Source organism: Helobdella robusta (assembly GCF_000326865.2).
Source record: "Helobdella robusta unplaced genomic scaffold HELROscaffold_111, whole genome shotgun sequence".
Lineage (NCBI taxonomy): Eukaryota > Metazoa > Annelida > Clitellata > Rhynchobdellida > Glossiphoniidae > Helobdella > Helobdella robusta.
Window position 1 is genome coordinate 136,208 of NW_008703624.1, and position 27,743 is coordinate 163,950.

General features: G+C 32.1%; 1 protein-coding gene across 1 annotated transcript; it reads right to left on the minus strand.

Moving 5' to 3' along the window:
• Positions 1-1,101: 1,101 nt before the first annotated feature.
• Positions 1,102-26,812, minus strand: HELRODRAFT_91778 (hypothetical protein; the record flags this gene model as incomplete). The annotated part of the gene is made up of 11 exons (XM_009013168.1): positions 1,102-1,210; positions 1,294-1,389; positions 1,573-1,664; positions 9,126-9,224; positions 15,096-15,235; positions 23,024-23,114; positions 23,237-23,305; positions 23,372-23,519; positions 23,671-23,744; positions 24,096-24,191; positions 26,711-26,812. Coding segments are annotated over 11 exons (1,116 nt in total), but the record flags the coding sequence as incomplete, so codon positions are not given.
• Between the last annotated feature and the right edge of the window lie 931 nt (positions 26,813-27,743).

Sequence of the window (27,743 nt, forward strand, 5' to 3'; positions counted from 1 at the left end):
ATACGCAATAATGTATTGGTTGACAGTCAAGTTTGCAGTCAGGTATCCGGCAGAGAAAGCGAAGTCGTAAATGTGATTTATGTAGTTACTTGGAATAGTTTGATGTTTCTATTACTGTTATAAATAAACGTTCAACAAAGTTTGCGTTGAAAGTAGTTGTGTTCATCTATCAGAAATCTTGAACATACGGAATAACAAACACTTGACCATCGTTGGAAGCTACAACACTGGTGTCGGAAATATAGCGATCTTTGAAGTTATAACATCGGCGTTGGCAATTACGAGCGTCAAAGGTTACAACAATATATTCATACATATTCAAAAGAAATAATAATAATGTCATTTAATATAGCGCCCTGACAAGCGACTGAGGCGCATTATCATTATTACAAAAAACACACGGTGCATAAATACACGTGAATCAACGCATCACAAACTTTTGCATGTGACAGACGGGAATCTTTGCATTCGAACCCGGACACTGCATCAACAATGCCAGGCACTTTAACTAATACACCATCGCGCCGCCCATTAAATAAATAGGAGATCTAATAATAAATAAATCTGCGATAATTGATAAGTATAAATCCGGGCCCCCAAAAATTCCGTGCCCTAGATATCTGTCTCATTTGTCTATTGGTTAATTTGGCCTTGACCCTGTCATGTTCATATTTAATGGTTTGATATTTTCGGTATTAAAGATGAATATCGAATTTGTGTTAATTTATTCAAAAAATATTTAAAATAAAACATTTAATATTTATTTTTTTATTTTGCTATTCGCAAACTGTTTACATTTTTAAAGCATAATGTGTAATTTATGTTATTTATACTACTGTAAATTTTCTTGATTATTTCTTGCAGAACACGGTGTTTCTTTGGCAAACGGTGAATAATATCAAAACAAACGCCTATTAAATAAATTAATCAGACATTATAAATTGGCTTACCAATTGAATAAAAAATAAGTTTGAGTTACCGTTAGCATAGTAACACAACCTATCACAAAGGAGGCATAACCAAATTCCAAAACGTCCAACAACCATCCTCCAGCTAATGGTCCAATAAAAGCACTAAAGTATTATTTAGAATATATGTATGTTATATATTGTGACTAAAAAAGTTGTGAAAAAACCCTAGAGAAAAAAAAGAGTTCACTAGGCCTGATATTAATCCGTATGTTGACAAAGTATCAGGATATCCTTTAGCTCTTTAAATAAAAATTCAATGCTTTTTAAATTTAAATTATTTTAAATGCAGTTGTTTACCAACTGAATTTTATGTTTGACTAACATTGTAGTTTCGGTTATAATTTGAAATGTTATCGTCAAAGTGCTTATACCAAGACCACCAAAAATCAAGCAAAGGATCAATAGTACTAAATTTGATCTGTAAATATTTATTGTTAAAGTTAAAAATAATTAAATCATGAATGCTAGATGAGCTGAAATAGATAACAACAGCTGAATTGAATATAAAGATGTGATAAGAACGTGGTCTGAATATTGTAATACATGTATAGATAATTTTTAATTTAATATATTTATTGTTTATTTTTAAAAATATACTCACTGAATATTAAAAAATGGAGCCGGTCCAATAAAAAATAGCGAAAGTCCGGCCATCACATATCCGAATGAAATGATGTATAATGACATTTTAGGCTGAAAATTTTATATTAAACTCAGAATACAATTAAATTGAATTAAAAAGTTTATTTTGATAAAATATTTAATTCTTTTATGTAATAAGAGCGTGATCCAAATGATATTCTGCACTGTGGTAGCTTCTAGTAAGTTTAAAAACAGCGAAATCTACGAATATGGTGATAGACAAGTCGAGCTGATGCCTGTGTTTGATCTGCGGGTATCTCCACGAAACCTGGTAGATCTTTTTACCGTTGAAAAATGGATTTGTTACAAAAAGTCTATGAGAAAACAGAATTCAAAAAGACGTTAACCATTTCATTTAGCTTACCTATGGCAAACTTTCCTACACACGTCGGCCAATTCCAATGATTCACCCCTATCCTTGCATTGGGGTGAATCATGGATTTTGTTTTTCTTATTGTTTTCTCACAAAAAAAGCGCTTGCTCTGGGCACTCCGGACATGGTGCCGTCCAACATCTTACGATCTTTTGCTTCAGACGTAAAACAAAGCGTTGAGATATTTGCAGTGACAATATCGTCCATGCCGGAGACAGTTGATAAACGCAGAGATACCATCTTTTCGAACCGCCCCTTGGTGGGAAAGCTATTCTTGACTGCATAGAATTTTTTTACTTTTTTTTTTACTTTCATCCTACTGATAAAAAGTATAGATGATTTGTCTTATAAAAGCGAGTTTCCTGGAGGCAAGCGATGTCACCGTTGAGCTTAATCAATCCCGTCACTATGACGGCTATTTTTCTCATATCGTCCAACTGATGCAAATTGGTAAAGTGTGAACTAGCAAGCTAAAAAATTGAAGATTAGGTTTTTGTTTGTATTTTGGTGATGTGGTTTAACGGCAACCTTATAATCTCTAAGATCACGCACCCAGTGGAATAAGTCAGCCATGACGGTACAGCACTTTATTGACTAGGAGCTCTTAGTCCAAGCTGGCAGTAGCTGTTCAAAAATCAATCAATCAATCATCGTTTAACGTCCAGAGACTCAGCTCTCCCGAGGTAGGATGTTGTTTTCTTTGCCATCAATTTTAAATTTAAATTAGGCGATCAGTTGTATCCATTTCATTTAAATTTAGAGCTTTCATGTCTTGCTCAATTGTTTGCGACCAGGACTTCTTTTGACGGCCTCTGGAACGTGTGCCAGATACTTCAACATTTGCAAGAAAAGTTAGGGCACTGTTTCCACTTCGTTTGACATGACGAAACCACCTCAGACGGTGTTGCCGGCATTCGTCCTTTATATCATCTAAACCAGCACGACGCAGGATTTCGGTAGATTTGATGTGGTCCTTCAAACTAATTTGTTGCATCCATCTGAGCATTTTCATATCGGTTCGGTGAAGTTGTTGTTCCAGTTTGGTTGTCATTGGCCATGTTTCTGCACCATATAACAACACCGGACGTATCACAGATTTATAAAGTATTGATCGTAGTGGTATGTCACGCCGCATCAATATAGAGGCAAGGAGATGCCATTTATTCCAGGCTGCACGTATGCGTGCTCGAACGGCAGCTTCAGCTGTTCCAGTACAATCCAGAACATCCCCTAGATACTGAAACGATGTGACTTTTTCTACCTTAATGGCTTCAAAAACGTTGCTATTTTAAATTTGTTGCTGTGGATTGATGCAAGCAGGACAAACAAATTGGACACTATATATAAATTACCAATTATTTTAAAAAAAAACGTTTGTGACACCACTGGTTACACTGCTGGCACTTGAATGAATTGTTACCAACACCAGCTTTACAAACTGAGCAGGACCATCGTCCAGTAGCTGTGGATTGAATGAATTCACCAGTGTTCATTGCTTTGGTTTTGCTGATGTTGACTTTGAATCCATGATCAGCCAGTCTAGTGTTTCAATCTTCAAACATCTGTGCTGCGTTCTGCTCAGACGTGACTGTTAAAACAATATCATCAGCCTATATTAGATTCCAAATGTTTGTCACCAGTACGTATCGGCTTTGTGATTTTTTCCATCACAGTTATACTGGTGAACTCCAACGCCGATGTCAAATGCATCTGTGTTTCCAACCGTTGTGCTAACGAGAGTCTTAGTATTGGTATACATTTCCATTACAGTCGAACAAGATATCCTGGAATGAGTTGTCGACGTAGACTCCACCTGATTGCTTCACGGGGAACTCGATCAAATGTTTTTTCAAAGTTTATAAAAATGTGATAGTTGTTGATGCTTTGCGAGGTACTTCTCTTGCAGTTGCCGAAGGATGTGAATTGTATCAATTGTTGATTTCCCCGCTAGGAAACCAAATTGATAATTTCCGATTGTGATGCACGACGTTAATCTTTTCTCAATGATTTTCTCGACAATTTTCAGAGAGTGTTCTAACAGACATATACCACAATATGATGAACAATTTAATGGATCACTTTTGCCTTTGTGTAGCGGAACAGTCATGTTATAGTTCCATTCAGTCGGCATTGAGCAATTACTCCAGATTTCACGGCGAAGTTGTGTTCAAAAAGATGCAAAAATCTTTCCCATTTTTTCAGAAAAAGGTATAGCCACAAGGCAATGAGCGTTTGTAGTCAATGCCTTATTGATTATTTCTCTCATATCAGATAAATTTAGATATAAAAGGTAAATTACCACTGGGTAAAGAAACTAAAAAAATTAGTTATTTTCTAGGCAGCAAACTTTCCCTTTCCGCAAAGCAAAAGTGGACAGAAAAATATCAAATGGTTATACAGCTTGTTGCTGAAGTTAATATATATGTCATCTGCCACCTATGAGACTTTGACTTCTGATTTTTTGCCAAATTTACATCGCTTAGCCCTTTTCAGAAAAAGGTATAGCCACAAGGCAATAAGCGTTTGTAATCAAATTTTTTTTCTCTTAGATGGGTTTCCAAATAAAACCAGCAAGTCCCATCTACTCGGAGCAAATGATTTTAAAGTGCCAGTTAATCGTCTTTGCCTCTTTTTTTGTTAGTTGAAACAGAATCCCCTCGTGAAAGTCAGGTGCTGGATTTTGTCAAAGGCTGTATTTGAAGCACGCCATGAAAGTATTTTATACATGTCCAGAGCTCATCCTCTTTACCATCTCTGGCTATGACAGTCTTTGAAATCACAACAACCATCACAACTTGAAAATTGCCAAAATACTATTGAGAATTTTGAAAAAAATTTCAAAAGACAATGTTGCTTCAGTCAAAATTCATTAAAAAATAAAGTTTGGCTAAGGTTGTTTTGGCTAACGCCATGTACTTTAATAAGACAATATTTATAAGTCAATTTTGCAACATCCATCATATCATAACATCGTGTTTTCATATTTATTACTACGCTTACTAACCACATATAAACAAAACCACTATTTTTAAAAATTTTTCCTTAACACAAAATGGGGCTAAATTTTTTACAAAACCCGTATATATTGTTGTAACTTGCACTATCGTCAGTTATTCAATCTACAGTAAGTTCACTGATTTATGATAGATAAACACTAAAACTTCAAACACAGACTTGCTTAAATTCTAATTTGAATGCCAACAGTAATAGAACCAATAAATGATACTCCAATCACTTAAATGTTCTAGATGTCGCACGACCGCTAATAATTCACAACTTAACGTTTTTTGCGATGTCTATGGTTTACCCGACATCGTGTTTTGGATTTTCAATCTCTAAATTTTCCGTTATAAACTAAAGTTTTTGCTTATTTTCCTTCAATAAAACAATAATTAATTTTTTCTGACAACGTTTTAAAATTTTGTAAAAGTTTTCGTTGCTGTAATACATTTTGGTTACTAATTATTGCTCACATCCTCAATCGAATGATCCAATACACACGCCAACAATTGCTTGATTTTCTACCGGACAAATTCGCCATCAAAAGACACCTAAAAAAAACTCTTTTCCTCAACAAAATTTAGAACCCAGATCATCACCAACACCTCTCCACTTTTCTTCAATTGCAACAGCACTCTACAAAAACTTCAACATCAACACCCCGGGCCATCTACCTCAATCGCTACAACAATCTACAACAACTTCAACATCAACAGCCCCAGCCCATCTACCTAGCACTAATTTATCATCAGCAATACCAGTACTAGTTTCATCAACCCGTAAAAGATGAAACCACCTCAGTCGACATTCCTCACTTAATCATCCCAATCTCAACATCAAATTCACCCCGACTTAAAACCCGGCCAAAATCACCCCATGTCATCCACCCACCATCTACATTTTGAATGTCACTAGCAATGTCAAGCCACATGCTGTTGAGCATTTGAGATGTGATGTATATCATCTACACCCTGACATCATCATCATCACCGAGTCATGGCTTAGGCCAGATCACCCTGATGGTTTGATCGCAATAGATGGCTACACATCCTTCAGAAAAAACCGCCCTGGCAAGCGGCGAGAAGGAGGCCTTGTCATCTATTTGAAATCATCCATCTCATCTCAAATTCACATCGTTTCACCTTATGCTGTTAATGATACACTGGAAACCTTTTGTCTCAAGTGCATTATTGACAGTAAACCATACTTCATCTGTGCCATCTATCATCCACCAAATCATCCATCATACAAAGTCTCCACCATGATGGGTAACATCGATGAACTCTCTAACACTGCGCTGGAGAGCGACTCAAAACTCATCATTGGGTGTGACTTCAATCAACTCGACCATCATTCCATCCTTCAAACAGGTTTACACCCTATATTTTGGGGCCCCACCCACCAAGGTCACAACCTTGACAGGATATATGGGATTAATGTAAACCTGGACATCACTTACATTTATAGGTCGCATGTTTCAACACATCATCTTGGGGTGGTTGCTGCTCCTCCACCTCCACCAACTAACTCAACATCAAGAAACAACACCACTAGAAATGTCATCTCATTTTGCCGTCGTCATCCTTCGCAGAGTAGCGCCTGCCTTCAACATCTCAACAACATCGACTTCAATAATATCATCGACTTCAACATTACCACCACCAACAATTTTCTGCCAGCAATTTTTAATAATAATACAATTAATTTTGATAATATTAAAACTAACCATGTTAATAATAGTCCTACTAAGAATAATAATAATAGTAACAATAAAAATAATATTAACAATGGTGCCAATAATAATAATAATAACAATGTTAACGATAATACGATCTTAACTAACTCTATTGACAATTTTTTGCCACACTGTTTTGATAAATTTTATAAAATCATCAATTCAACTTATAATAGGTACTGCCCAGCATCAAACATCACAATCAGATCATCAGACTTTCCATTTATCAGCCCATTCATCAAATTTCTATTTCGCCAAAAAAAATAAAATCATGAAATTAGGATCCATCCTCAAAACCGCAGCAATTACCAAATACATCAATAAACTAATCATCAACTTCAACTCAAAAACTTTCACTAACAGTAAGCGTGGAAGCAAAGCCATGTGGGGCCAAGTAAACAAGATTAGAGGCTCTGACAAATCATTCAACACGTCAACCTTAAAGCAAATTGATGCCAACACACTCAACACCAAATTTGCTTCCATGTCAACCGACCCGTCCTACAAATAGTCGTCAACATCAACAATTTACCCTATACTCCGTCCTGCACATGCTAGCGAAGGCTCGCCCATCCGGTACAGGTCCAGACAATCTACAAGCATGGTTTTCACAGATCATCGCTCCATTCATCTCCAGCACCTCAAGTTCACTCTACAATCACTGCTTAATGCACTCATTCATCCCATCACAATGGAAATCCAGCACAATATATCCAATTCCTAAAACAAAATATCTATCATCACCAATAGATTATCGTCCAATATCTATCACCTCCATACTCTCACGTATTCTAGAAAAATTAATCGTTAGGTCATTCATCTATCCATGGTTCAACCATCCATCCATCAAACCACTATTACAAGATCAGCTTGCATTTTGCCCTACAGGTTCATCTATATCCGATATCATCTCTCTTACTTCCACAATAACATCTTTCCTTAAAAATAATAACTATATTCATCTTATTGCCCTCGACTTTTCTAAAGCTATTGACACTCTTAATCACATCTCATTTTCAAATAAGTTAACCTCTCTTCTTCTACCTGACAACATTTACAATATCGTAATAAATTTTCTATCTAATAGAAGTCATTCTACTTTTTTTAGCTTTATTCTTTCATTTACTCTACCTATTAACCCTAGCGTAGTTCAAGGTTCTGTTCTTGGACCATCTACCTTTATCATCAATGCTTCTACTCTCAAAACTTTTCATGGCTATAATCAAATCATCAAATACGCTGACGACGCCTACCTTATCATCCTATCATCAAACTCAAACAACATCCAATGAGAACTTGAATCATTAACTACATGGTCAAAACGATGCAACCTGTCACTTAATCTCAAAAAATCATTCGAACTCATCATTCACAATAGCTGTAAAAAATAACATTAGCCTACTTCCTGAACACCCATCAATCACTCGCACAAGTCAATTAAAAATATTAGGCATCACATTCACCTCCACACTCAATATAGCACCTCAATCAATCAATCAATCAATCAATCAATCAATCAATCAATCAATCAATCAATCAATCAATCAATCAATCAATCAATCAATCAATCAATCAATCAATCAATCAATCAATCAATCAATCAATCAGCTTATAAAGCGCTATTTCCGCGATGTTCAACAGCGCTCCTCAATGAATTTTGAAAACAGATGGGTCTTGAGATCCGCTCTGAACTTCACAAGTGATGGAGAAGTAGTCAGAGAAGTAGGTAGAGAGTTCCAGAGAAAAAGACCAGAAAAAGCAAAAGTAAATTTGGCAAAAGGGTGTTTAACACGAGTTAAGAAAAAGCGAGAAGAAGAAGACGATCGTAAACCGGGGCGTTTAGGTTCAATTAATATATCTGATTAATACTTAGGAGGAACAATGGGATTTGTTGATCTTTAATCAATTAAATTAACTGTGTTTTCCACTGAAAGAGAACTAAATTTCAATTAGTTACACTAGTCAATAAAATTTTATCAGTGACCTTAACCTGGACTAAGCTTTTCAAACTCAAGCTACACCATTGAATAGTAGCATATACATATTTGATGGTGAAATCATTATGCTGCAGTGGTAAGGTGCCTGTCACTGCTATTGCAGTAACCGGGTTCGAATGCTAATCCCCGCTTATCACATGCAGTGTATGTGATACGATGATCCACGAAAATTTAAATGCACTGTGTGTTTGTTGTTAATACCTGTAAAAAATGCTGAAGAGAAAATAAAATAAATTATTTAAAATTGGTAACAATGTTAAAATTAAATGCAAACAAAACTGATTTAAAGTGATTGAATAAAATTAAATTTTTTCATTAACCAATTGAAAAAAATTGTTTGTAACGAAACAATTCGACAAACGATGAAAAAAATTAATATAAGAATTTAAAATTTTGCATATTCTTACTTTATATTCTACAATTCTTCCCCATATTGGCGACATTATAGAATAAGCTAGTGGTTCAACGAGAAAGACCAAGCCAACCCAAAATGGAGATAAATGGAACTGTTAGTAGGGTAAGAAATTTTTATGCAGTTGTTAATAATTGAAAAAGTTAGTGAAAAATTGTAGAGTGAAATTACTGACATATTATTTTGGAATGTTCTTTTACGAGTAGAATTTTTCTGTGATATATCAAATTATGTGACTTTGTTTATTTTAAATGAAAAAAGTCTATCATTAGCTAGAAATAATATTATTTATACGGTATCAAAAAGTCGATGAGCCACATTTTAGGCTTTTCACTGAGGTCTATTTCCACGTTAGTGCTCTTTAGTGCTGTATCAATTATTGTCTACGCTAGTCACCCCTCTTAGGTATGGCTGGAAAAGATAGAAAAATGGGAGCCCTCAAATGCCGCTAGTCTTTAATTTTGCAATATAGTTAGTGCTGTACTAATTTTCGTTAGTGCTAGTCTTACTTAAAAAGTGTGAGTGGGGGCTTAAAAATGATAGTTCATTAAAACGCCGCTAGAGACTGAACATTTGCAGTATCATTAGTGCTATGTTGGAGCGTTTTAGTGCCATATTTTGTTTTGCTATTGTTGGTCTGGCTCCCGTTAAAGGTTTGTTTCCCCACTCATAAATAAGATGTTCAAAATTAAAGATTGTTTAGTGCTATCTACATTATAGTCTTTAGTACAGGGCTGTCTCATCAATTTTTTATTTTTTATTCATTGAACATTAGCCAATATGAAAATCCATTTCAACTGAATGCGAGTGTATATATTAATTTTTATTACCGAAAACTTTAATTTTGCGTTTAAAATGTTATATTAATGATTTTTATTATGGTGTAATTGCGTTGAACTAATTTGAATTAATAAAATAGCAAAATGATATATTTACATAATTGTTTCTTGGTGGTGTCAGATAGAGTTTTGTTAGTTAAAATACACGCAGAACTTTTTAATCAAGCTGTTAATCAAGTTTATGCGCCAACATCTGAAAGCAATAAAGAAGACGTTGATGCTTTTTACAATGATCTTGATGATGCCTTAAAAACATGTAAATCTCAAGAAATTGTTGTTATGATGGGTGACTTGAAAACAAAAGTTGGCTTAGTAAAAATGCATGACGTGGTTGGTTCTCATGGTATAGGTGAAAGAAATTAAAGAGGAGAAATGCTGATTAAATGGTGTGTCACAAATAATCAATTTATTACCAAAACCTGGCTTGACAATCACCCAAAGAGAAAATATACTTAGAAAAGTCCCGGAAACAAAGTAAAAAATATGATTGATTACAGTACAATAAGTAGACGATTTCAAAATGCTGTTTTACAATACAAAGATTACCATGGAGCTGATTGTGGCAGTAATTATAACCCAGTTGTTTGTAAAATTAAGATTAAGTTAAAGAAAATTAAGAGAGAAGTGGCTCCAAAATGTTTGAATTTTGTCGGTCTGTCTCAAAATGATGAGATAAAGGTCAAGTATAACGTTGAAGTACGGAATCGTTTTTAGTTATTGACGGAAAACGTAAATTAATCTAAATATAAAATATTTAGAGATGCCTTCATAAAATCAGTAAGAGAAGTTATACCTGTGAAGGAGCAAAGAAGAGGTCAGAAATGGATAACAGATTACATCGAATCTTTGATGGATGAACAAAGAAAAGTAAAAAGTTGCAATCCTGATAGATCCTGAAAACAATAAAAAAAATGTGCTTAGAGGCAAAGGGAAAATGATTAAATGGCAAGTGCAAAATCCTTAAAAAGATAAAAAACAGTAATATAAATGCAATGTATAAAAACATCAAAGAACTCACATGAAAACAGGCTTGTACCGTTACTGGATGCATTAAAGCTAAATCCAGTGAAGTAATCTTAGAGAAAGAAAAAGTACTTGAAAGATGGACTAAATACATTAACAATCTTTTTAATAATGATTTCCGTGGTGAAAAGCCTCCCATTAAAAAAGACTTAGAAGGACCAAAGAGATACTTTAGAAATTAAATGCCTTGATAAATTTGGCATTGAAAAAGTGACAGAAATTTTTAATAAAATTTATAACACCGGCAAAATTCCTAAAGATCTATCCAAGTCAGTATTTATTGCATTGCCTAAAAAACATAATGCAATAGAATGTAAATTACATCAAACAATCAGCTTGATGAGTCATCTTACAAAACTTCTTTTAAGAATTCTGATGATGAGAGCCCGAAGCAAAATCAGATCTGAAATTTCAAATGTCCAATGTGGTTTTTTAGAGGATTCTGGCATAAAAAACGCTATTGTTATGCTACTAATAATTAGTGAACGAGTGATTGAAATGAAGAAAGACTTGTTTATATTTTAATGATAGCGTGAAACACGTGGAGATTATGGAAATATTGAAAAAATTTGGACATTAATGGAAATGACACTAGAGTTATCAAAAACATTTATTGGGAACAAAGGGCAGCGATGAAAGTTGGTAACAGGTGACCAGTTTTGTCGAAATAAAAAAAAGTGTTAGGCAAGGCTGTGTATTCTATCCAAACATGCACAGTCTTTATAGTGAGATCATCATGAAAAAAATAGAAGATCTACCTGGAATATTTATGGAAGGCGTGAATATTAACAAAGCAAGATATGCTGATAATACAGCTTTTATAGCAAATTCAATAGAAAAACTGCAAACAATTGTTTCCAAACTGGTTTTTGAGAATTAAAGGAAAGGCTTGCAAATTAACATTAACAAAACATAGTGCATGGTTATTAGTAAAAGCAAAACCGCCCCGATCTGCTCCATAATCATTAATGGTAAACAAGTGAAACAAGTCAACAGCTACAATTATTTCCGAAGTCTGATTACCTCAGGTTGTAAATGTGATATGGACATCAAAAAGAGGGATATCTATGGCAAAAGATGCATATTCTAAAATGAAAAACATCCTCATCAACAGTAAAATCAGAATATCAACAAAATTAAAACTGTTAGGGCGTTACATTTTTTCTGTGCTAACTTACGACCATGAGTCCTGGACAATTTCTAAAAAAAATGAAAAAAAAGATTAACGCTGCTGAGATGTAGTTTTTGAGAAGAATTATAAAAATTTGTTAAACCTCTTATAATTTGAATAAGGATATGTTAAAACAGTCCGGTTATGAAAAAAAAAATTACTACAGATAATCCGACGGGGGCAGTTAAAGTTTTTGGTCACAAAGAATTGAAAATCTAACAACTACTGGAAAGGTTGCAGGGAAAAGAGATCGCGGTCAAAATTTTAAACTACACATCTGATTAAGTAATAAGGTCAGAGGTGTAGCTAAGGGATAGTTGAAGCAAATTTGCAACAACTTTAAGTCCCCTTCCAATAACAATTTTTGGCTATACCTTTGAATAAGAAAAGAGATGTGGACCGAAGCAACCCACCACTAAACTTTTCTGGCTCCAAATCCATCCTTAAGTCCTTGTGTCACTTGTTGAATATCACCACATTTCAACTCTTACAGAGTGTTAAAGATCGGGTTTTGTGGAGGTCGATGATTGCCAATGTCCTGAAAGGATAAAGCACAAAAAAGAAGAAGACATAATGATATGAGTAGATGTACAAAACGTGATTGCGATAAATTTTGAAAACATTTGAATTCTAGTAGAAAATTTGTTATAAATTAAAAATTGTTTTTCAATATTCAAAAAAACCCAGAAGAATCAGACTTTTAATGGGATTGAAAAAAATATTAAACACGACATCGAAAAAATTTCGATTAAAATGCAATAATATAAGTTGCTTGTCTTGAAAGTCTTGAAAATGCAAAAGCATGGTCAAAGGGGGGACTTGGAGCTGAAGCACCCACAATACAATATGTAGCTAGTGTTAAATAAAAGCAAATTGAACAAATATTTTACATAAATCTATAAAAATTAGGAGTGGATATTGTTTCAGTCTCCAAATAACAATAAAATTATGTTAAATTTAACAAGAAACCACTGTTTTTTGAAACAACTTTACACAATTTTTTGGCTACGCCACCCTGAGACTGATTAATGTTTCAGAAAAAGGCAACTAATATAAAAACTACTAAAACTTACAGTATGTTGGATTGCAGTATAAAATGATCATTTTCCAGAAATGGCTAGCACTTCACTATCCTTTATATTTACGTGATAATGTTAAACTCAAATAGACTCAATATTTCAAACCTCGAGCATTTTTATGTTTCACTAACGCTACCTACACCACGTGAATTGGGCACCAGTGAGATAGTGATGGAGTGTATGTTCAACGACTAGCGTTATCGGGTTTGATATCGTGCTTATAAAAAAAACGTACTGTTACAACCGTCACAAATATATTTGCTAGAGGGCTAGTTGTCACTACGAACGCATAAAATTCGAGGAGGGACTAGAAAATTCAGTCGGCGATATATATAGGAAGTTCGAGAAGCGTCGGTGAAACGGGTAAATAAAGGCACGCGAGATAATTAATGGTGGTCGTTGTTGCCGAGTATTTGACATTAGAAGCGATTGATTGTCAGTGTCGAAAGCGATATTTGATATTTGACTGCGTTTTTATTGTATTTGTGATAAAAGTTAGTGAATTGTTATTTGGAAAGCGATAGTTTGTGAACATTAACTTTTATTAGTGAAAATAATTAAAGTTGATTATTGAATAATTAATTAATTAATTATTGTTTGTTTTGTAAATAAATAAATCGATAATTTGAAAATTATATTGCCACCATTTTTCACTGGGATTAAACAAACTCGTCATCAAACCAGCCAATTACAACAATGCATAATTTTTTTTTTTGGAAAAATGTTTTTAATACAAATCAATTCGTGCCATGTTTAATGTAACTTTTTAGTTTGAAAAAGTATAGGGGGAAAAAACAATAAATAGTAACTTTTTTCTAAGAAACGGCACTAACGAAACATAAACTATCTTAATATGATACCTACAATTTACATCCAGTTCTGTGGCTAATAGCTAGCTGCACACTTAACTAAATTTCACCATTAAAACTTTATATTCATTCAACCATTTTTACTCTCTTTCCTCCAACAAGGCATCATCTACTTATAAATCTAGTTTAATTCATTTATATTTCTTATTTTTCTACTCAACTATTAGATATGTTTTGAAAGCAATATTATCTCAACAATTTTTTTCGTTTTTATTCATTTATTTATTTTCTTTATTATTTTCCTCTCAATTTCCAAGTCTCACACAATTAATGATTTATTATCATCTACGCAATCTGCTTTGTTATAGATTTGTTTTTATTTCTATTTCTGTTCTTATTGTTTTTGTATTGTTTTTGTTTGTTGAAACATATTTTGCGTTTAACAGTGAATGAATTAAATTTAGAAATACTTTTCTAACTTATTTAGATCAAGGAGCATTATTTTGCTTTAGCTTCATTAATTTTCATATTAAAACCAGCTATATTATATCGAATGATACTGTTGCTAGGACTCTAAAAGGCTGGCTGAACCAATTTGAAAATAAAATATTTATATACATTTTGGCAAATTTAATCTTAATTCCTACAAAAATATTTATTATGGGATGTCTTCAACCACGAAGACATGTCTCTGTCGTCAATTAACTTGCGTTTTAACTTAAATCGCTGATTTTTTTCAATGCATCAACTAATGAATTTTATTACCTTTTCTAAAAGCTGATTTTTTCCCATATCTATTTTGCTTTTAATATTTTCTTTACAAGGCGATTATAAATGGTCTTTTAATAATAGTAATTATAATTATAATAGTAATAAACTGTATCGGTCTACGATTGAGAGTAACTTGTTAAATAAGAACTAACTTGTTATAAAAAAGAACTTTAGAATGACAACGCCCCAAAAATATTCAAATTATTGTATATTTGTGTGTGTAAATGTGAACATTAAAATTGATCAAAAATGTGTTAATAAACAAATGCTTACACTTTTCGTAAGGTGTACCGACAATGAAACATCAAGATAACCCATACTACAAGAACCGGCTAGCAAGCACAGACACGTCAACGTAATGACCGGGTATTTCAATAATTTAAAAACGCTGTCTTTCCTTGGTAAATCATTTACTGTAATAAAATTTTTAGCAAATAGAATTTTGATGTTAATTTTTTCATGAAAATTTATATTTTTAACAGGGCATCGAACCGGTACTGAACCGTAGCCGAAAACCGTTAAAAACCGAAATTTAGCTCGGAACAAAAACCGTAACCAAATCGAAATATTATTTGCTAGTTTAACTGAAACTGAAAACCGTAACGAAATAAATAACGGTTTGATGCTAAAATTTAAAGGAAATATTTTAACAACTTTAATGAAAACAATAACAATAAAAAGTGAAAGTTTTTAAGGGTGGTAAGGGTTCTTTATATTGAAATAATATATATGTATATTATATATGTTTCAATATATTTATGACTTTCCATAGTTTCAGACAATCTTACATTATTGCTAACTTGACTAACTTGCACGTGTATGCTTTTCGCTTTTTGTCGACTAACGTGTCTTCTAATATTTCAATTTACGTTTCTTTAATAAACAATTATATTAAAAACAAACAAAGAAGTTTTTTATTTTAAACATTTTAATGTTTTTTTCAATTAGGAGCCCCTATCTCCGAGTTTACCAAATTTTGCTTTTAAGAAATTTTTAAAGACGAGTTTTATATTAATATATTTTAAATTTAGAATGGGACAAAGCCGAGAATACGCCAACCGAGAATTTTTAAATATGATAAAATGGACAATTATAATATTTGTAAAGCTGTTATAATAGGAGATCACGCTGCCAACTTGGAGCGTCATTTGAAGAGTTATCATTATGAGAAGTTTGATAGTGTTCAGCAAAGAAAAAAGTTAAAGTATGATGAAACGACAGCTATTGCTGTTAAATTTCTTGTCACGTAGATCGTTTAATTAATTGATATAATATTGAAAGACATTAAAAGAAGAGAAATAAACTAAACAACGTTCTTGACTTGTTTATTATTAACCGGATCAACAGAAAAGGAAAAGTGAAGTTACATACAAAGCAAAGAACATTTGGTCCAAAAATATAAATGTATATCATAAATCAAAATGTTTTAAAATAAAACATAAAACTTAACACCTTCTCATTTTATTTAAAACATTAGTCGACCTTTACATAAATGTTCTGAAGGCCCATCACATACATCAGATTCTTAAGTCTTAGTCCTACCATTGGTTTTGTGAGGGCATCAGCAACTTGAAGTTCTGTCGCAACTAGTTCAACTGAAACTTTTTTTTCTGCAACCTTTTCTCTGACAAAGAAATGTCTAATGTGGATATGTTTTGTTCTTCTGTGAAGTTCTGGATTATGTGCTAAACGAATGGCTGCTTCATTGTCGACAAAAATTTCTGGCTTTTTCTTTAGATCTACAATGTCGTTCAACAATCGTTTGAGCCATATCACTTCACGAGCTGCTTCACTTTCGGCAACGATTTCTGCTTCAGTAGTTGAAATCGCAACTGAGGATTGACGTTGGCTAAACCAACTGATCAAGCTTTCTCCAAACATACAGATTACACCTGATGTCGATCTTCCACTAGATTTATCTCCTCCATGATCTGCATCACTGTAGGCTATAACTGTATTGTTTTGACCAGACTTATAAACAATACCGACATCAGGTGTTCCTTGCAAATATCTGAAAATTTGCTACATTGGACTTGCTGGGTTTCTCCAAACTTCTGGATGCTACTCCAACTGCATATGCAATATCTGGTATTGTTCCCGCCATCAAGTACATCAATGCACCAACTGCAAATCTGTAAGGAAATTTAATTTCCTAGTGTTCATTTTTGTTTTCATCTAACTCCTCAAATTTTGTAATCGGAATTGTACAGGATTTACACTGGCTCATTCCAAACTTTTCAAGAAACATTCTAGTATACGATGACTGACTGACTTTAATATTTCCTTTCTCATCTTGATTAATTTCTAATCCAAGAAAATATGTTGCAGGTTTAGATGTTATCTTGAACTCTGACTTTAATTCTTTTTCAAAAATTTTTTGTTCTTCTTTATCGGTTCCTGCAACTAGTCCATCATCAACATACAGTGCAAGTATGAGTTTCTTTTCTCCCTGTATTCTAATGAACAAACAAGTATCTGCATCTCTTTGTTTGAAATGTCTCTTTTCAAGAATTCAGCAAAGCGTTCGTTCCAACATCTTGGAGCTTGTTTAAGTCCATAGAGACTTTGCTTGAGTTTACAGACTCTTCCTGAATTATCTTTAAAACCTTCGGGTTGCTCCATGTAAATATCTTCATCTAGTCTAGTTTGCTGTATAGAAATGCTGTTGACACATCAAACTGCATGAGTGACATTTTTTCATTTGCAGCAACACTTAATAGTGTTCTTATAGTTGAACTTCTGACCACAGGACTATATGTTTTTTCATAGTCAATTCCCTTTTTCTGAGATAAACCTTTTACCACTAGCCTGGCTTTAAAACGTTCAACAGAACCATTTGGATTGTGTTTTACCTTGTAGACCCATTGCGTGGTATTGCCTTATGACCTTTTGGAAGACTTACCAAATCCCACGTTTGATTTTCCTTTAATGACTGCATTTCACTGTTCATGGCTTTAAACCATTCATCTTTTTCATCACTTTGAATGGCATCTTTGTAGCCCTCTGGTTCAAATACTTCACATAATGAAGACATAACAAAAGGATCATAACGAGATGGCTTTTTGATATTATTCCTGTCACGTAGAACCATACCTTTGGTCTTTTGATTAAAACAGTCAGATTGATTTTTTTAATCAGATGAAACTGAACTACGGTTGTGAACATCTTCATATGTTGAAATATTTTCTTTAATCAAAGTTTTTTTATTTTCATCTTTGATTTCAACATCAATCGAAACTGTATCATCTGAACAACTTTCTTCTTGCAAAATCACTGAATTTGGTTTGACAACCTTCTCATCAAAAATAACATCTCTTGATCGATGCATTTTAACACGTTTCTTATTCTGATGTCCCATTCGTTCATGGTATAACTGCAATGCATCTTGATCATTGACAAAGTTAACTTCAACTTCAGAATTCAACGGTCTAACAGTTTTTGCAACAAGTTTGAACAAACCTCCATTGTTGTTTCTTATTTCAACAACACTTGTCACATTGTCAATAAGTAGATGACAACTTCTTGAGGTTGAAACAAAAGAGCTATTTCTGTTCTTATCTTGAGTTGCAAGTACTGAGAACAAATTTCTTTTTACTTTTGGCACATACAAGGCATCTGTGAGTTTAACAGTTTGCCATTTATTATTCACTTTCACTTGAAAATGAATGATTCCTTTTCCAAAAGCTTCTACAGCATCACCATTTGCAGCATATAATTTACTCGGTTGAGAAAATTTTTCAAAACTGAAATATGTCTTTTCGAAAAGTTAGATGACACGTTGCACGATTGTCAAAAAAACCATTCATCAGTGTTTGCTGACTCATCAATTGCAAAAATACTTGATTCCATAACAAGTAGTGACTTATTGTCATCGCGTAGATTGTTATTTTTTGATTTTGCTGGTCTACCATCAGAATGCCATTTTTTACAATTTCTTACAATGTGACCTGGCAATTTGCAATAATGACATATCAGCCGCTTTGGTTTGCTGACAAATTTATCTTGTTTTTGACCTTTCATGTTTAGTGATGATGACCATTTAGTTGTTGCTTTGACAAATAATACTTTATTACTTTCAGCTTTGCCTTCCAAAGATCTCTCATAGCTACACAATTGATCTGCGAGTGTTTCAACTGTTCTTTCAGTCTTGTTCAACAATTTCTAACTTGCAGCAAATGAAAAATATTTTTCTGGCAGAGTTTCAATTATCTGACACATCAGCAACAAGTCACTGTTTTCATCTTTTCCTAACTCAACTTTTAAATCTTTCCAAAGATTCTTGAGTTTTGTAACATGAGTGACAACATCATCACCTTCATCCATTTTATAACTAAAGAACTTCATGCATAAGTTGTATGCTTTATTTTCATTAACTTTATCATACAACCTGTGAAGTTCTGAACAAACATCTCTGGCATTACTGAATGAACGAACTTTTTCATACGTATCATCGATCATGTTGGTTGACAGAATAATCATAGCACTACAATCTGCTTTATTAAATCTGTTCAAAACAGTTTGATATTTTGCTATCTCATCTTTATTTCAGTCATCGTTTAATTCATCTGGAACTTTTAATTTGCTATTTACTACGTTCATTGCATCAGGAATGCCGCGTAGTATTATACAAACTCTCGACTTCCAGTTCAACCAATTACTTTTGCCTTCTAGGTGTTTGATTTGCACTTTTGTTAGATCCATTTCTTCCTTGTCTTTCAAAAGATGAACTTTTAATTAGAAGTAAAATATCGACTTTCAGAGAATGAAGAAGCAAGTGTTTTTTCTTCAGTCTTCACAAAGAAGTCTTCCGATATTTCTTTATTCTAAATTTTTTTTGTCAAACCAATTAATTAAGAAAAACGTTATCTGGGCCCATAACCTGTTAAATTTCTTGTCACGTAGATCGTTTAATTAATTGGTATAATATTGAAAGACATTAAAAGAAGAGAAATAAACTAAGCAACGTTTTTGACCTGTTTATTATCAACCGGATCAACCGAAAAGGAAAAGTGAAGTTACATACAAAGCAAAGAACATTTGGTCCAAAGAAAATAAATGTATATCATAAATCATAATGTTTTAAAATAAAACCTAAAACTTAACAATTGCCACCAATCACACAGATAATCGTATAGAAACTTTAGACAAATTCGTAAAATCAAATTTCAGTTGAATAAAGTAACAGTCGTTGAAGCGTGTATTGAACTTATGACAATTAATGAATGTTCGTTTGAAATGATGGATTATTCAGGATTTAAAAAAAATTCTGCATCCAGTGATGTCCGCGATAGAAAACAATTTGTCCATAAATGCAGAAAATGTGAAATTAATGATCCCAGAAACTGCATCTAGTATAATTGGTAAAATAAGTTGTATTCTTAAGAATCAAATGATTCCTTTAAAAATTGATACAACCACTCGTCTAAATAGGTCAATTTTAGGGATCAATACTCAACTTTACTTTGGGAATGACAGAGTTACTTGAGTCTACATTAAGAATATGGTTGAAAAAATGCTGAATGAATATAACATGGACATCAAGCACATTTATTCAGTCACTAGGGGAGGGTGGGATACGTTGAGACATGGGGTACAGTGAGACAAATTAAATAATTGTTAAGCGGCACATAATTTTTTCTTTAGAGTTAACCTAATCTGTATTTTAGTAGAACCGGTATTTGACAATATAATTTTCTGCGACGAAAATCGTGAGTTGAGTTTTTTATTTCTGATTCTTGATTTTTTGACAGATTCCTAGACATGTTAATATTTGGTTTGGAATGTAATTGTTCAATTGTTTGTAATGATGCTGTAATCACTCCTGCATGAAACTTTGACGTTTCAATAAGGAATTAGTTCATATAGAAGCCAAATTTTTATTACAATTGGTTTCGGCACTACGTCAAATAATTATGTCAACGATGGGGCACAGTGAGACGTTTGGGGTACCTTGAGACAATAACAAAACTGATGTTAAACATGATTTTTTAATTAATAGAATAATTATTAAATGATTATATTATTATTATAATAATTGATTTGCAGACAAAAATGAGAAATAGGATAAGAAAAACCAGCAATGACATGTTTTCGGAAGAAATCATGCGTCGTGCTGTAGGCGAAGTAATGGATGGTGGTTCTTTACAAAAGGTAGCTCATGTTCATGGCTTGTCATTCCAAACATTGGCCCGCTATGTCACAAAAGCATCAGCTGCGCATCCTGGAGAAATTGTCAAATTCAAACCAAACTATGCAACTCGGAGAATATTTACGACAGAACAGAAAAAAGTCTGGAAGAATATATCTTGACAAGTTCAAAAATGATGTATGGAATTTCAACAAAAGAGTGTAGAAAAATTGCATACGAGATGGCCAAAATTAATAGAATTAGATTTCCAACAACATGGAAAACTGAAGAATGCGCAGGTTTAGAGTAGTTTAGGTTGTTCGTGAAGCTGCATCCATCTCTTAGTATTAGAAGCCTAAAGAATGCAGACTTTCACGGGCTACATCATTTAACCGACACAACATTGGTCAATTTTATAAAAATTTAGAAAAGATTTTCCTGAAATCACCACAGTTGGCAGATCCTTTTAGGATTTTTAATCTGGACCTTACTCATAATAAATTAAGTTCAACGTCTAGCTATACTGGACAGCTAGCACCTGTTACATTTTTAACGCCGGAGCAGTTTAAGGGATATCCAAAAGCAGGAAATAGAAAAACAAACAACATAGGTAGAAAAAAAAAGGAAGAAGTCTCATGGCTACTGACACCCCAGAAAAAGCTCTTCTGGAAGCTAATAATACAAATAATAGAAAATTAACACCTACATTGAAGAACAAAACCAAAAAAATGTTTATTAAAGGACTTTACTATAACAGATCCTAAGAAAGTTAACAAAAAAAAAATAGAAAAAATGCACTGTCAACCTATGAAGACCAGACTCCTTGTTCAACATATGGGATCAAGTATTCTGATGATACAAGTAGAACAAATTGGATACAGTGTGAACAGGTCACATGTTTGAGGTGGTATCATAATGCCTGCCAGGGTTCAGAAAAAAAGCACCAAAGTCTTTTACTTGTATTGACTGTGACAATAATTAAATTGATATTATATATGTTTGCTTCAACCAACCTCCTATTGTTTCTCAATGTGGACAACTATGGAACTGGTTGAGACAAAAAAATAAATTTTTGAATGTAAAAGAATAAAATAAAATTTGAATGTAAAAGAAAAGTTGTTATTAAAACAATAAAAGCTTGTTGAGATCACTTTATCTAAATCTAAGATTTTAGATATTGCTTTCTCTGTCAAAAAAAATGGAAGCAGTGCAACATCTAAAGTTACTTTAAAATAAACTAGTGTTTTTAGAAGAATATGAATTAGAACTTATAGCTCCAAGTGAGTGAATTGATGAGCCTGTGGATGAATTTAAAGAATTTCTAAAAAATAAAGAGAAGGAAATAATAAGATCTATATCTAATATTAACTCTTATTATTTTTAAACTCTTTTAAAAGATATTAACATAATTTTCTCCAACGTCTGGTGATGTTGATATAGAATATTTTTTAAAAAAGTTTGAAAATGTGCAGAGGTTAGACAAAAAAATGTGTTATTCAGTGTTAAGAATAAAGATAAATATCCTCAGTTATAAAAATTAGCGAAGGTAGTGCTTGGAGTTCCAGCTACGCAAGTGAGCGTGGAATGATCTTTTTCTGGATAAAAATTTATCCACAGAGACTGCAGATGTGGTTCAAATGAAAACATTTTAGAAAATATATTAATAATCAGAAAAAATTTTCATCTTTTTTTTTAAAACGGTCTTATATTTATATGAGTGATTTCAAAATATCACTGTTGTGATTCTTTTAATTTGTTGAAAAAAATATTAGAAACGTTTCCTTCAATACTAACAACAACATTTGAAAATCATTTTTGTCATTGATTTCTTATTATTCTTAGGTTGTAAAATTTAATTCAAATTGACATAGTGGTTATAGTGGGATGTCCATTACATTTATTCAAGGAATTATGCTTGAAAAAACTAAGTTCCGGAGCGGAACCGAAAACCAAAAAAAAAACGATATTTCAGGAACGAAAACCGGAACCAAACCGAAATTCGTTTTACTGATTGAACCGAACTGTAAGCCGAAACGAAAAAAATAACAGTTCGATGCTCTGACTAATAAAACACCTCTGTATGGCGACAGCATGAAAATGCTTATAAGTCCAATCACCAGTATAAAAGATCCAAGTGTTGCAAATGGAGAAGCAAAACCGCCTAACTATCATCATAAAACGAAAAATAAACATTTTAAGTTTTATTTGCGTAATTAATGATATTCGCTTGATAATTGATCAGTTTCAACATCAGTTAAAATTATATTGAAAAATTTAAACCGTTTACTTCATAAAGTGCGCCTCCTATAGGTGGCCCTGCCATCAATCCAAGCCCTGTAAACATTTCTAATGTACCCTAATAAAATCAAATCGTCAAAAAAGGCACTTTTATTTTTCAATTTTTATGTAAGTACCAACTAACAAACATAGTGGCTATATGCTTTGGAAAATTGTAGGCCATTATGGCAAAACTTGCAGTTCCGAATGCAGCCGCACCAAGTCCTTCAAACATTCGAACGATTAAGCAAAGAACAAAATAAGGGGTTCCATTGGGCGCTTTGTCAATTATGCTACGTTGCATTTAATTTGGTTATTTAATTTAAAAAGATTTCCATAATTCTTTTTGAAATATTATTTTATTATTTATTAAAACAATAATATTAGAACTATTGCACTGAATAAGAACTAGGTTAATTTAATCTGAAAAATTTGTAGACAAACCCAAATAATATAGAGCACACACCGCAGACAAAAATTCCTGTTATGTACATAAACTTTGCTCCAATCTTGTTTAACTATTGTTGTTGAAAATACATTTTTAATTTTTCAATTATTATCTCAAAAAATTTCATTAAAATAAAGATGTTGCATGGAGGTTATACATGCATTAAAAATAATTGCACACATTATGCTGGAAAATTTTACAAAAATCATCAAAATATACATTTTTGTTCGTTGAATTTGTTGAGTTTTTTATTATTTTTAATTCACAATTTGCAATTTAACATTGAAGCAGAAGCAAAATAATATATATATTTATCCTTATAATCATCACCAGCCATGTCATTTTACTAAACAGAAAATGTTTATGTTATAGTGAAAACAAGATAACATTAATATTATATTCTACAAAAGAAGCGACTTACATAATTTCCATAAAATGGTGAAACAATGATGAGAACTAATTCAAATGATCCAAAAACAAGGCCAACTTGTGTTGAGCTTATTTCCTTTTTCTGAGCCTAAATAATTTTAAAAACGGACAATTTATTCACTCATTATAATTATAATTAATTCACTACTTTCATTTTTTTTGTTCATATTCTAATTTATTAGCTTATGTTAACATTGGGTGTCAGAATACATTATGATAAATTCATTCAAATCTTTATTATTGCACAGCTTGAAGATTTAAAATCAACTGCAAAACCAACGTTTATAAAATGTATTGTAATGTACATTTGGAGAGGGCAACTTTAATGCCGCTAATCGTGCTTTGTTTTGTTAAAAAACGATTCTTTTACGATTTTAATAAACCACACAGTCTGCAGCAACTCTAATTTTTATATCAACGGGCAATGAGTTCTAAATGTTGGCAAAAAAATAAAAATCTAAAAAGGTTTTTTAATAGTTCGCACATTGAATTATACGAAATGAAGCCATAAAAATGCACTTTATCTGGTAGTATGGGCTGTGAGAGGGCGTAATGGTTAAGGTGCCTGGAATTGTTGATACAGTGTTCGTGTTCGATGGTGAAAAGATCCCCGCCTGTCAAATGCGAAAGTTGGTGATGCGTTGATTCACGTGGATTAGTATGCACAGTATGTTTTGTTGTAATAACAATAATGCGCCTCAGGCGCTTGCCGTGACGCTGTATAAAGTGACATTATCATTAATGAGACTCTGTTTCATAAGAATTATTGAATGTTAAACGTAGAATAGATGTCATAGCACTGAACCTTGGAGCACACCATGGCTCAACGCACAATATTTGACTTCAAAACTGTTTATTAAATAATAAATATTTACTAATAAAATGTTCAATAATCATCACACAAGAAACGCTATACAAATTTGGCATACTAATAACTGTTTTTTCTCATTTTAAATATGTTTCTAATTAAAATTAAATGAAAAATTGAACTATATATGATTAAATGAACTACATCTTCAAAAATTATAAATATTTAATTTGAATGAAAGAATAATTAATTAATGGAACAGTCATATATGATATGTGAAGAACATAAGAAGTCGCATGATGAATAACAGATTTGCTGTCTAAAACTAGTCACAAGAACTATGCACTTAAATCGAAAGTTTAATTCAATTTTTTGCCTACATTTTTTGAGAATTTTGATGTAGTAGTAGTAGTAGAAGTAATAGTAATCGGAGCAATTGTAGTGAAAGCAGTAGTAAATATTAATAGTATTTTTGTAGTAGTAGTTTTAATAGTGTAAGTAGTAGCAGTTTTAATTGCATAATTATTAGTTTGCGATTTTATTATATTTTCGTTTTAAAAATAATTGTTTTTTAGTAAAACATTATATTTAATTATAAATAGATTTACCATTATTTGTAAAGGTCAAATATGAAAAATCATGAAGACTAAAAATTACTAAATGTAAGAAGTGAAAAATTTGTAAAAAAAACTTTTGTCCTTTATTTTTAACACTCTTTTTATATTTTAAAAAAATTTATTATTTTATTTAGCCTCATTTGATTTTATGTTTTATAAAATAAAATCATCTGCTTGCTTGGAACTGAGTTGTTATTACAAATACAAATTTTCACGCTTGTTTAACATTTGCAATCTGTTATACTTAAACCACGTAAAAACATTGAAAAGTTGAAAAAAAATTTACTATGAATTACATCGATTTTTTAGTTTCTGGTATTAATTTGATGGCTAACTATCTCTTTTTTTTATACATAGGGTTTTACCTGTTAGTTTATGTTACTTTTATTAACCTACTTCGTTATCATAATTCAAAAAGTGTCCAGTCATTATTTTGCTGGCATTTTACTGTGAGTATATTTGAATGTGTTCACATGTACATACTTAATGGTTATTCTTAGTTACTTTAGAAACTTAATAATTTGTTTCATTTAATATCAGCCATGGCGGATTTAGGCTCTCGTTAACACTCAACAATCATTATGTTAACATCTTTTAAAAAATTAGCCAACATATCTTTTTGAATTACTTTTCATACATTAAAACTATTTTTTTATACTTGAAAACACCCTTTTAAACAGAACAATTGAAACAAAACTGGGTGATAAACTAAAAAAGAAAAGTTGTCAAGTATTCCCAGCTTTTGGCCCCCGTTGTCAATGTTGTCTAGATCCGCCCATAAATGAATTTTATCAAATTATTCTTGAAAATTTTGTCATGGAATAATCTTTGTTTTTACGTACGAAAACCCTTACAAATAAGGCCGTTTTGCTGGAGGCATAAAAATCCTTTTCTACATACGTAATTTTACTACCGTTCATCATATAATTCATATCATTATGACTATGGTCGTTTTATCATTACTTATAACTATAATCGTATAATAATAATAATAATAACTACTATAATTTTATGCAAATGCAATGATAGACGGTTAAGGCGATTGTTATTATTATTATGAGAACTTACAATTTTTTTTAATAATAACTATTATTATTATTATTATTAATTTTATTATTTTTTATTTTATTATTATGATTATTTATAATGTCATCAATTTATAGAAAAATAAAAAATTCTAACCTCTGTTGGAAAAAATGGAGCCAATATAGAGTAAAACAGACCATTGAAAAAATTTGCGATACAAAATGTGATGACAGTAAATAATTTTTTTCTGCTCATTTTGAATATATTAGCTGCCAAAAATTTTTATATAATTTTAATAATAGAATTTGAATGAACTCAAATACCGCTGTTACAAACGTTACAAACGAAGATCACTGCGTTTTCGCATTATTCGAATAATGCTAAAAACGCAATGATCTTTATAAATAATAGTATTTATGGTAGTCTAAATCGTAAATAAATATATATGTATATATGTATATATATTTGATATAATTTACCGAATTTTTAGCTTTACGCCGGTTGATCGTAGATAATTTTGTAAAGGCTGGAAGGAGACCATAATTGATGAACAAACATTTTTTTTCATAACAATTTCATGTTCCTTTTCTGAATTTTATTGCAGATATTTTTATTAATATTAAAACTATAATAATAATAGTTGTAAATCAATAAATAATGCACTGACGATGACAATTTTTTTTATTGCAGCTTAACGTCGTTTCAGCATGATGCGGCTATTTTAACGCCCTTTAATCATTAGAAACTGATTATTTTGCTGTGTCATCTAAAAAACTTCAAATTTTGTTGATGAAATCTATCTACTCCACAAATGAAATCAAGACATGGCTTCTATTCTGGAAGAGCAATTCTACATTTGATGGAACCCCGAGTTTCCTTCTGATCTGATCGTATTTTTCACAATCAGTTAATATATGCTGAATAGACAGTTTTTTGTCACAGGCTTGTTTTGTTGAGGATCCAGGAATATGTGATTGCTGAGTGTCCTATTTTTAATCTATTGATAACAGCCTGAAGATGACGATTTAAATAACTATTTTTGAGCTTTTTGTTATTTACTGATGGCATACTTAATTTTAAAAAATTTGATGTTTTATTCCACTTCTGCTGCCATTTTTCAACAATAAGGTTGTTTGTTAAATTTTTTAAATCACTGGTCGGAGTTGGTACTCTAGATAATGGCATCGAA